The 12,833-nt window shown below is 43.4% G+C and overlaps 1 protein-coding gene across 2 annotated transcripts in view; it reads left to right on the top strand.

Moving 5' to 3' along the window:
- Positions 1-12,833, top strand: part of UBE2Q2 (ubiquitin conjugating enzyme E2 Q2) — a 90,092-nt gene that overhangs the window by 54,017 nt on the left and 23,242 nt on the right. For both annotated transcript variants that reach the window (XM_059714761.1, XM_059714762.1), the window contains exon 6: positions 9,782-9,866. In XM_059714761.1, the coding sequence (XP_059570744.1) occupies positions 9,782-9,866 (85 nt within the window). The remainder of the gene's footprint in view (positions 1-9,781; positions 9,867-12,833) is intronic.

The raw sequence follows: 12,833 nt of genomic DNA, 5'->3' as shown, positions 1-12,833 counted from the left end.
GCTTATGATTAGTAGAAACTTTGAACAAACGACTAGGGAGGAGTATACAGGTATACTCAGGCATGCAGAGATGAAATCAGGAAGGCCAGAGTGCAATTGGAGTTAGTTATCAAGGGTCATGAAGGATAACAAGAAGGGTTTCTACAAGTATGTCAGCAACAAGAGGAAGATCAGGGGAAGTGTGGGTCCTTTATTAAATGGGAGAGGCAACCTAGTGACAAAGTGCATAAAAAGCTGAAGTACTCAATGCACCTCAGTCTTCACGGGCAAGGTCAGCTCCCAGACTACTGCACTGTTTGGGAGCAGGGGAACAGCCCTCAGTAGTGAAAGAACAGGTTAGGGACTATGTAGAAAAGCTAGACATGTACAAATCCACGGGGCCAGACGCTATGCATCCGAAGGTGCTGAGAGAGTTACCGATGTGATTGCAGAGCTGCTGGCCATCATCTTTGAAAGCTCATGGTGATCCGAAGAAAGAGGTCCCGTACCATTGGAAAAGGGCAAACATAGTGCCCATCTTTAAGAAATGAAAGGAGGAGGATCCAGGGAACTACAGACCAGTTGTCTTCACCTTGGCCCCTGGGAAAATCATGGGGCAGGTCCTCAAGGAATCCATTTTTAAATGATTGGAGAAGGTGAATAGGAACAGTAGGCATGGACTCACCAAGGGCAAGTCATGCCTGACCAACTTGACTGCTGTCTGTGATGAGATGACTGGCTCTGTGGATACGGGGAGACCAGTGGACATGATGTGCCTTTACTTTAGCAAGACTTTTGATATGATCTCTCTCAACATTCTTACAAGCAAGCTAAGGAAGTATGGGTTGAATGAATGGACAGTAAGGTGGATAGAAAGCTGGTTGGATGGTCGGGCTCAGGGGGTAGTAGTCAACGGCTTGATATCTAGTTGGAAGCCTATATTGAGTGGAGTGCCCAAGGGTCAGTCCTGGGGCTGGTTTTGTTCAATGTCTTCATCAACACCCTGGAAGATGAGATGGAGTGCACCCTCAACAAGCTTGCACATGACAACACCAAGCTGGAGGGAGTAGTAGATACACTGTAAGGTAGGGCTAGGATTCAGAATGACCCAGAAAATTGGAGGATTGAACCAAAAGAAATCTCATGAGGTTCAACAAGTACAAGCACAAAGTCCTGCATTTAGGACAGAACAGATCCCATGCACTGGTACAGGCTGGGGACTGAACTAGATGGGCAGCAGCTCTGCAGAAAAGGACCTGGGGCTACCATGGGTGACTGATGCCACCTTAGTCAGGTGTTTCTTCTCCTACCGCAGCCAATCTCACCAAGGGGGGGTGGGGCATGGCAAAACTTACCGACTGGTGAGTGGCGCTCGCACTCCCCGGCCAGTACTCACAGGGGGGGCACCAGTGCTGCTGCCTGCCCCCCAGCCCATTGCCTAAGTGGGGAGCACAGTTGGTCAGGGGGTGCACTAGCACTCAGGGGGTGCACATGCACCCCCTACACATCGCCACTGCGGGGTTACAGTAAACAGTAAACTGAATATGAACCAACAGTGGTGCCCTTGTTGCAAAGAAGGCTAATGGCATACTAGGCTGCATTAGTAGGAGCATTGCTAGTATATCGAGGAAGGTATTTATTTCCCTCTCTTCAGCACTGGTGAGGCCACATGTGGAGTGCTGGGCAGGGGAAGTCCTGATCACTGGGGAGGTGAAAACCATGGTTTTAAATATGCCACTGTTTTTGGCTCCCTATGGTGATTTGTGGAGGGGTTCCAGTGGACCTGCCACTTGTTGCTGACCAGATAGGAGGCAAAAACTGCAGCATATTTAAAACTGTGGTTTTCACCTCCTGGTCATAAAGAATGAGCAGCACGTGGGGGCTCCAATGAGGCCCCTCTGCCAATCTGCGATGGGGCAAATGAGGGAAACTGCAAGATTAAAGGAGCCACCACCCAGTGAACTTCCTGTGCAAATTCCAATGACCACTACTTATGAGGAGAGGCTGAGGGAACTGGGCTTATTTAGTCTGGAGAAGAGAAGACTGAGGGGATATCTAATAGCAGCCTTCAACTACCTGAAGGGCAGCTCCAAAGAGAATGGAGAGGTGGCAGATGACAGACAGGGAGCAATGGTCTCAAGTTGCAGCAAGGGAAGTTTAGGTTAGAAGTTAGTTTCTCTTAGTAACCATTTTTACTAGGAGGGTAGTAAAGCACTGGAACAGGTTACCCAGAGAGGTTGTGGAATCTCCCTCTTTGGAGCTTTTTAAGACCCAGCTAGACAAGGCCTTGGCTGGGATGATCCTGCTTTGAGCAGGGAGTTGGACTAGATGACTTCCTTTTGACCCTAATTTCCTATGATTCTATGACTACTTTAGCAAGAGCTTTCTGACTGATGTCCTCATCATAAGTGGAAGGAGGAAACATTATTTAGGGGGGCTGAGCATGAGTGTGCATGCCACCCCCCGCCCCAGCAGTTAAGTCTGTGGAGGATGGGGCAGGACAATGGAAAAAGGGCCAGGGGGAGGCAGATTGAGCCCCAGTGAGGGAGCAAGGCAGGGGTAGAGGCTGGGAGGAATGGGGCCCTGGGTGGGCCAGGTGGTGGAGAAATTGGAGCCCAGGGGCTCCTCCAGGGCCATGGGAGGCTCCCGTTGCACTGCGCACCTTGGCAGAGGCCTGGGGGACACATGCCCCCCCAAATCTGTGGCGGTGATGGCCAGCAGCTAGGTGCAGAGGCAGAGCCCAGCCCGCTGGAGCAGCCCACCCTTGCCTCATGCACAGATTGGGGGGGCACGTGCCCTGCCACGTTGGCTCCCCTGTGGTGCACCCCCCTCCCCGCGCCCCTAGATACACTGCCCAGGCTCCAATTTTTCCTACTACCTGACCCGGCCAGGGCCCCATTCGCCCCTGTCCCACTTCCTCCTGTACTGTGGGGGGGGGTCTCAATTTGCCCCCACCCCCCAAGCCCCATCCCCTTCACAAAGAAAGTAGATTAAACCTTGCTTGTTGTGGTGGGCAGCCACATACTGGGGCTGTGATCCTGGCTGCGTATCTGAGTGTACGTGCTCCTACCCTGCTGCTGCAGTAGCCTGGAGCCTGCAGCCAGGATGCCCTGTGGCCATATCTGCTGTCCTGTATCTGGGGGGTCTGAGCCCTGGTAGCCCCACCCCCCTTCCACCGCCAATGGTCCTCATAGCATATAAATGCATATGAGCATCCACAGTTTTGCTAGTTACATATATACTCTTTGATCTTAATCCTGTATAGTAGCAAGCTGCTCTCGACTCCCATGAATTGAAATGGATATTCTCAATCAGCTGTTCTCTCACAAAATACAATCTTGTGTAAAAAGAAGGTAGCCAACTTGCAAGTTGCATACCTTAACAGGATAAGGACACATCTGTTTTGAGTCTTCCATTCTAGAAAGAAAAATTCCCAAATTTTTCTTTAAGTGTAGAAGAAATTAGATCTGTTTTAACTGGAGGCCCCCTCTGTATATGCAGGTAAAGATGTGATGGGATCTAACGTGATCCCACATTCGCACTTCCTGCCCTGCATGTGTGGCATGGCAGAAAGCATGATTGTGGGATTTGCACATAACCCATCACACCTTACTGCCAGTAAAGTGGGGGCTCCCCCTGCACCAGCAATAAACAAGCTCCCACAGCTGGGCGCCTCCATCAGTAGAGGGACTCCCAGCTACAGGGGCACCCCATGCAACCCTGAGGCTGGAGGATTCCCACTGCAGTGATCTCGCCACCTCCCAGGGGTGTGGGAAACCCCCAGGGCTAGGGGATCACTGGTGCAGCAATCCCTAGGGCTCAGGGGTGTGAGGAAACCCCTGGACCCTAGGGATCACAGCTGCCATGTTCCCCAGGGCTCAGGGGTGTATGAAACTCTCAGACCCTGGGGACTGCAGCAACCATAATCCCTAGGACTTGAGGTGGAGTTTCATTGGGCATGGTGCACCACTGTGGCTGGGAGCCCTGCTACAAGTGCACATTAAAGCTCAGTAGCAACCAGCTATAAAGTTAGTACACATTTTTGTGTTAATATGCATTTTACATGATAAAATGTTTAAGGTGTCATATACCGCTATACTCCTTTTAATCCTTGGCATTAGTCTATGCTAATTTCTGTGGATCTATGTACTGACTCATCTAGTTGTTACTTGCCTAAGCAGATACTGAAACAGTGAGACTACTAATGCAGCAGTCAGATCCTTTTTTGCTCACTCTGTCTAAAATTAAATAGAAGTTAACATTGGACATTCAGCTCAGTTACCCAAAATCTAAAAGGCGAAAATGCATTCTCCCTCTATCTGTAAGTTGTGGCAGCTGATGTAGGCAATCTCTGATTTGATAAACTGTAAACAAAAGCCAATATTCAAACTAGAGTATTTTACGGTCACTGGGTGCATCTAGTTGTGTGCTTTACTGCAGAGCTGACTAATTAGCTCTTCATTAAAGTGTCAGAGTCTACACATGCGCTGGTATTAGGGCACAGTAAATGAATTAACTCAGATGTCAGTTAGTACCATTTCTGACAGTACTGTTTTATGGTGGAGTCATTTACTGCACTTAAACGCATATGTAGATGGTGACCGGGGCTGGCTGGGGCACGAGTGCTAAAGTGCGGGGGCTGGCTGCTGCCTAGCCACACAGCTCTGCAAGTTCTGCACCCTCATGCCCCAGCCAACCCCAGTGCCGCCACCTGGAGCCTGGGGCTGATCCGCTCCCTCTCCTCAAACCTGCTGTCAGCCTAGGGCTGCTCCACCCCAGCTCAAGCTGCTGCCGTCCCAGGCACACATGTAGATGCTGTGCCCGAGAGCAGTTGATTTCAGCTCAAACAGCTCCAGAGTTTATTGCATGGCATTAATTGAACATGTAGATGCACCCACTCACTCTACCATACAACTTCAGATTGCAGTAAAAATGTGTTCCTGATTGACCCCTGCTCCTCCAAATGCTTGGTCTGAGGAGCAAGGCCCTGGATTAGAATTTTTGCCTGTAAGGAAGGATGCAAAATGCTAACTAGAATGCATGTCCAGCAAGAACAGTGCACTTTGATTTGATTTTGCCAGAAGCATGGATTCCAACCTCAAACTGTCTCCTGTGAGTTCTGGTACAGCAGCAGCTCAAACCCAGTGTCACTTTGTACAGTGGTCTTGACCTAGCAGACAAAAAAAAAAAAAAAAAAAAAAGCCTAATTTAATAATCTGTTGTGGCTTGGTTTGGACTCTTTTGATTTTTCTGGGGTTTTTTGGTACCTGCAAAACTAAAGCAACACTTTAAACTTTATTCTTGATAATGTTAACTTTTAACATGCCCAAACTAAAGCATCAGTCATGATAGGTCTCTTATTGTCTCATGTGATATGTCCGTACTTATAGCCTCCACGTAATCTCTTCAGACTTGTTCTAAACCTCTGATAGCTCCCACTTAAATATCAAATGAGAATTAAAAAATCTTGGAGAATAGAAAAAGCGAGCATTATCACACTGGAAGAAGTAGGTTCCAGCTTCCCAGTAGGGTACATGAGCACTTTTAGCTAAATAAGTGTTCTTGTATGTAAATATTTCCAGTTTGAAGTTTGTTGATGTAACAATTCCACAGAATGTGGTGAGAGATCAGGTAATTCCTGTATTATGTTGATACTTTCCCTTTGTCTAACCAATCTTAGTTTTGGATTCCAAATATTACTCTAGGGCAAACTGAACTTTCTTCAGTGTAGCCTTTATTTGGAATCTATGATTGTGAGAGCACAGTAGCTCTACCATCTTCCCAGCTGTTTCATTAAGAAGGCAAGGACTACTACAAAATGAGCCATGGCCTCCATTGAGACCTCTCATCTTGTGCACTTTTTTGCATATCAAATAAAGGAGACATTCTCCATGAAGTATGTAATTGCGGACCATATTTTCAATTTTCAAATTGAATAGCCCAAAAGGAATATTCTAGACCCATAATACAGTAGTCCCCTTGGGTAGCTGTTGGGAAATGCCAGCTTTTAGGTTTCACTTGGTTCTTGAAAATGGAATAGAAACATATCTGTGGAAAATTTATAGAGCAATTCTTCTGTTCCAAAGAATTTGTAGCACAGCAGGTCAGAATATTTTTGACACTGTGGATTCCTGTTTGGAAATCTGTGGGTTTATCTTACAAATGGTGTGCAAGTGTTTGTATACCTGCAGCACCCTGGTTGAAAATCACTACCTTAGTATCTTGCCCCTGCCTATAGCTTACCACTGCGAGTACCAGGCAGAAGAAAATGCAGTCTTTTAACATGGCTCCCAACTGTTGTTGATCCTTATTTTCATTAACAGGGCAAGGGAGTAAATTAAGTCAGTTCTGCAAAGTCTTTCTTCCTTTAACACTAAGTAAGTATATCATATTTCTGTTTGCTTCAGGCACGCTAGAATGACACATCAAATACTTGAATAGTAAATGTTTTTCAATCCGTTTCCTGCCCAAACCTTATTTTCATTTTCTGTATACAGAAAAGACCTGTTCGCTGGCTGTTCATAGTGTTCTCAGGAAGCCAAAACAGCAAACTCCCTCCAAGTTATTGGTGGATCAGGGTATCTAAGGCCCAGTAGAGTGCCTAGGGGTGAGGTGAACAGGGAACTAGCCCCAGGCGCTGATTTAGAGGGAGTACCAGCAGAATCCTGCAGCACTCGGCACTCCTGTTTTTCAGCATACAAGAGCGTCTGTTCCTAGGGCACTGAAATTGCTAGTAACACCCCTGTTAAAGCCCACATAAGTTCATTAACATTATGTAGGGCCTTAATTCTTTTGTATGTGGCATTTCAGTGAGGATTTTCTGTGCGTCTAATAAAATATACTTCTTCTAACATGCTGGCTGCCATGCAAAAACCAAGAAAAACAACTGGGTTTTTTTTAGAGGATCCAGAGGATGCAGGGAAAGAAGTAATGGCTTCCTTACTTTATTTGCTAGAAAGCAGGGTTTTTGTGTGATTATCTTTTATTGGACCAACTGTATAGTTGGGGGAGATGTTAGACAAAGAAGGGGATTTTGTATCTGAAAGTTTCCTTGTCTAGTATATCTCCTCAACTAATACAGTTGATCCAATAAAAAATATTGCCAAATATCTTTGCTTATCACTTATTTCCTGGATCATCATGGCAACAACCTTACTTTATTTGGAGGCTTTAAATTAAAGGGGCATGAGGCTTGGGGGTTCTACCCCCATCCCCAGTTCCTTTCCGTTCCCTTCCACAAAAAGCTTGAATATAAAATGTAAATAGGCTTGAATGCATGCAAGCGGCTGTGATAAATATTTAAAACTTAACCTTGCTATCTTGAAGTCTGTGATGACCAGAATTAAAAGAAAAACCTAAAAAGGAGGAACTCAATATTTATGTAACATTTTCTATCTCCATGTTTGTTTACAATTTTTTATTAATCTTTACCTCACCTTTTTGAGAGATGGAAATAATATCCCAACTTCAGAGATCACGAAACTGGCAGAGTGGTTAAGAGAATGTCTTGAGCTTATGGAAATGTCACCCTTGGAATTGGAGCTTGGAGTATTCTAATTCCAATACTCATTGTTCTAATGAAAGATGCGTCTGAGCATTATCTAGTCAACACATTGAGTAATTTAGGTGTTATTTAATAATTTCAGATACAAATGAGCCCTTTTTAATATCAAGGCAACTGAAAAAAATGGATTGATAACCTCAGGCACTCTTTACACCTGACTATAAAATTAAGGGAGGAAAAGGTATACCATAAGCCTATATTTCTTGTACACTCAACATAATGAATTAAATGGTAGACATGAAAACATAGTTGTAGGACAGTTCAAAGAGATGGTGTTCTGCTGTGATCCACGTGTAGGAATTTTAACTATTAGAAAATGTTACAGCAAAAATAAACTGAATTCTTTTAAAATTTTTGGTAGTTAGATTTATTTTAATATCCCTTCTGTGTAGAAGAGAGGAGAGAACTGCAATTTAATTTCTGAATGTTATCGTTAGTAGTTAAAAGGCAAATTTGACATGCATTCGCTACATGTACCAAGTTTCTTGACATTTTACCACCTCAAGGGATTTGCAGCGCTTCCTTAATTGTCCCCACTTCACCCTAAAACTAGTGTTTCTGTTGAAAGAGTTTCTCCGATTTTGTGGCTTGCACCAAAATGAAAGCAAAAATACTCCTGAAGATGGAATAGAATTTTACTCCTAGAAGCTTAAGCTCTTAATTTTGATTTCCACATTTGCCCTATCCTGACATGTAAGACCTGTGTTTACACTTTATCTTATTTGGGGAGAGAGCGATTGAAGAGTCTGTGGGCTTGAACCAAAGACAGACAAAATGGATGCTTTGGTTTTGACTGGTTTCATCAATTACATCCTCTTGCACCGTGAAAACCAGGGTAGTTCTAATGTAGGTACTGCAAGACTGAAATAACCACCTCTGTCTCTCCGCTTAATGGAGTTTTGAAAGTCTCCTACTTTCTATCTCTTCTCCATTTTTCTCCATAGTTTAATCTGGCACATAATTTGACTGGAGAGTGATCTCAAAAAGTAAATGAACCCAATTCTGTAATAGGTGTGAACATGAACTAGTGTTTGTTCACAGCATTCTTTAGAAGGGGTGATTTAAAAATCTCTACTCCCTTCCTCCTTTTCCTCCCCCCCCCCCCCCCGCCCTTTAATTATATCGGCAAGTGTAAAAGGTTCTGGGTAAATGGCTGTATAACCTTTTTGTTACTTCATTAGTTTATTAAAGCTACCCATTGATCCCTATAGTTAAGGCTTATTCTAGCTTCTGAAAAGTTTTGTCTTCTCGGTTGTTTACAAACCTTTTAAAATTCCTTTTCTTAATTACTATAGTGTTGTCTTGGCTTAAAACACCCTTTCTAAAGCAATATATTTTAAGAAGATTATTTCAGTTAAGTTACAAGCGCTTGAATGGGGAGAAGGGAAACTTCTTTTTTTTTCCCTGTGCGTAGTGATCAAAATGATTGTTTGCATAGCCAAGTAACTGTATATAGATGTATAGCTACTTTACAACAAGAAATGCGTGGTTTCTTTTTTTAAAAAGAAAGCCCCCCTACTAAGTAGCTTTAAAGATACGACTGTTTAAAGCTCACAGTCTTGTTTGGAACCACTAGAGCAGTGGTTTTCAACCTGTGGTCCGCAGACCTCATGGGGGTCCACAAATCATATCTAAGGGGTCTACAAAAGATGACTATGACCAATCAAAAGTATGTGAATACCCACACTTAAAAATCAAAGAGGACTGTACTTTTATTTGAAACTTTTTAAGGTCCACAAATGAATAAAGGTTGAAAACCTCTGCACTAGAATGTGTTGGTTTCTAAAATGTGCCCGTTGACTCTGTACAGGTCCAAAATTCCACAGATTTGCAGCTCTTCCACCTGCACTCTATTTGAGGAACTTAATTTTTTTCTAAATCTACTCCTACAAAGGAATTTTGTACTTCCAAAAGCTCTGCTGGATGTTCGTACTGTTTGCCTTGTTAAATGTTTGCATTTTAATGATTCCATAATTTATAGGATCTGGGTATTGTTGCCAAGCTGTTGTTGTGAAAAACTCAACTCTTCTGGGTTTTCTGACTTTATGGATACTCAATTGTCTCAACCTTTGTGATAAGCTTTTATTTTTTTACGTCCAGTGTACCCCTACCTATCATCGTGTGGTACCTTTTTAATACAGTTGCATAAATTCTGTAGCTGTATAGATTTTTTTTTTTTCCAACCATTAATAATGCAAGCAAAGTTCCTGGTGTTCAGTGTTGCCATTTTTATTTCAGGGTGCAGTCTCTGGGTCAGTTCAGGCTTCAGATCGACTTATGAAAGAGCTCAGGGATATATACAGATCACAGAGTTATAAAACAGGTAAAGTGCTTTTACATTTTAATGCAGATATCTTGTTGTTTTCATGAGTAGTAGTAGTAAACATTTGTTAATCCCTCTGTTTTATACTTTAACTTCAAAAACTGAAGCTAATATTTAAAATGTGCACATCATGAAATAATTTCCAATAAGTATTCCATCTGTAAAACATTCTTATCCTGGCTTGATGACTTCCCCACCCTTCTTCCCCACACTGCTTCTGAAAGGGCTTCTTTGCCTGACTAAAATTTATGCTACTGAAAATACAGCCCTGTTATTCCACATGTATACTGTATTTATAAAATGACCCCCCCATCAGCATTGGAAGGGTGGGGGTGGGAGCCCTAGTCTTAATCTCAATGAAAGTGGAGGGGGCAGCAGGCGGCTGCTGCTGCAGCTCTGATTCTGGCCCTGGGCCTGGGTCAGGGCCAGTCAGACACAGTAGTCACCTGCTCCGCACCTTCCACTTCCCTTCTGTGGCTTCTACCTCCCACCTACCCCTTCCCTCCCCCTTACTTTCAGGAGCAGCTGAGCTCCAGCTTGGGCTGGCATCTCTCCTGGGCATGGAGCATATCCTGGGCATAGAAACTCCATCCCCTGTCTGGCCAGTCAGCAGTGCCGACACTTGCATGGCCAGGCAAAGGATAAGCTTCTACTGCTGTGCTCAGAGATGGAGCAGCCTGAGCAGTGTCTGACAGTAGGGAGGGGATGGAGGGGCAGAGACTGGGGAGCAGGGGGGAAAGGGGCAGAGGCTGTGGGGAGCTGGAGCAGGGTGCAGGTAGCAGGGTACAAAAAGACTACAGGGGGAAGAAGTGGGTGGTACAGAAGGTTAGTGGGGGCACCTGATTTTCCCCCTAACCCCAGCCACCGATTTAGTTTTATTCTCTCCCCACCTGTGCTGCAGTGGGTTGGGGGGAGGATTCAAAACAACCTTCCAATTCTTAGATTCTGTACCTGGGAAATTATAACATTTTATAAATTTTCCATATATAGAATCTAATTATTGTGGGAGTCATCCTAAATTCAGGGTTGTCTTGTATTCAAGTAAATTGGGTAGGTTTGTGATGCCACCCTGATCCCCTGGTATTGCATGTTACTATTTTGAAGCAATATTAAAATACTCTGGCTTGTATTCAACAATTAAAAGCCTTCAGCAAGAATTGGTTTTGGCCCTGCTTTTGCCAGTCATTTACTGCAGATTACACTGGTAACTCACCTGGACTCTGTGTGAACACTTCACACTATAGATTGTTCTTGAAATGCAGCTGTAAAGAGTGTGTTGCATTGCCTGGATGTTTAGTGAGTAGAAATTCTTCAGCTTTTGTAACTTCTGAAGTTGGGTTGTGTTCATATTGTCAGCCCAATGGCAGAATATGAGCCTACACAACCTCCCCTCCCCTCAAATAATAATAATAATAATAAAAAGCAGTCTGTGGTAGGAGTGGGAAATATCTGATTATGACATGGATTTGCTGACAGGAAGACGTCTGTCCTGTTCATTTAAGAAACAAATTAAAATGAATGAACGCTGCTGTTTATGCCTGTATAAAGAAACTTCTCTGTGAAAACACTTCCCTGCATCTTTTTAGTGCCATTTTTAGCCACTGTTCTAGTTTCTCACATTCCAGTGTGCCTGAATCTCAATCTTTCCCTGTTTCAGGGATACGGGTTGTAGCCATATTGGTCTACAGGCAAAAGGAATCAGAACTCGGGGTAGAAGTAATATCTTTTATTAGACCAACTAGATATTTGCAAAAAAATTATTTATTTGCAAGCTTTCAGACACTTCCCCTTCTTCAGGCATAGGAGAATGCAAAGATGGTAAAATTTCTCCTAGGTGGAAACAAAAATTCATATTTCACAGGAGAGCTGAAGGTGGTATAAGATCTCCTGGATGGAAAAGTTCCTTTTATGCCAATTAGGCTCGGATAAAAGTTAGAGCAGTATTTACTCGTTAATATCTGGCTATAGTATTTCATTTTATAGTGAAAGAAGAATAAAAACTGAGCAAGTAAGACCATGAGTGGTATTTTGTTCTGATTCTGAATATTTATTTGAATTTGAAACAAATAGCTCCTAGATTTTTATAGCATTAATAGTGTTAGTCTGGCTTGAAACCAAGATCAGATCAGCCAATATGTCATATATCTAGTGCTGCCATCAGTTGCTCACTTGAGTTGTATGTGTGTTGTTCCCAATCCCCTTTCAATCCAGTAGAGAATAGCATGGTGCATCTGTAAAGAATCTAGAATTAGGTCATCTGCCTCGGGTCACAAAGTGTACGTTACTGTTTATATAAAGATTTCAGGTCCTTTTTAGAAAAATGAGTATATGCTTTAGGTGTCTTGCATGTAAGTGAAAAGTTGCATGCTTTCTCCTCAACCAGAATAAACACTAGAGGAAACCACTGGGATCCTTCATCATATCAATAAATAACTATTTTCCAAGTGACAAGCAAAAGCCTTTAAGGATAGCTTTCTAAAAGTAGCAGGATTTTTTTTTTTTCTTCAAACTTATGCTGGGGCTGCCATTTTTCTTTATAAATAAGACCACGCCCTGCCTATTTCAAAATCAGAAAAGCAACAGTAATAGTACAGAACTCTTGAAATACGTAGTGTTGGGAGGTGTGTACTCTAAGCAGGAAAGGATTTCAATTTTCCAATCCTCCAAATAAGTCTAACTTTATCTCTCGACAACAAATTTTTAAAGTAGTGCAGGCCAGTGTATTTGGCAAGCATGCCATAGATTAGCCCTGCACCCTTCTTGAATGCCACTCCAGTCTCCTTCCCCTCTCTGATTTGCTGCTCTTCTTTCTCTTTGCCTTAATATCTTTGCTGCCTGTCCACTCCCTGATCTGCTGCATGCCACACACAGACTGCCCATGCTACTTGCAGTACATGTACCACAGGTTGGTGGCCATCCTTGCTTTTAAAGGACTACAGTTGGGAACTTCATGATCATCCCTTTTTT

Source organism: Alligator mississippiensis, chromosome 11 (assembly GCF_030867095.1).
Source record: "Alligator mississippiensis isolate rAllMis1 chromosome 11, rAllMis1, whole genome shotgun sequence".
In the NCBI taxonomy this organism is placed as follows: Eukaryota; Metazoa; Chordata; order Crocodylia; family Alligatoridae; genus Alligator; species Alligator mississippiensis.
This window is presented reverse-complemented; position numbering and strand designations above follow the sequence as displayed.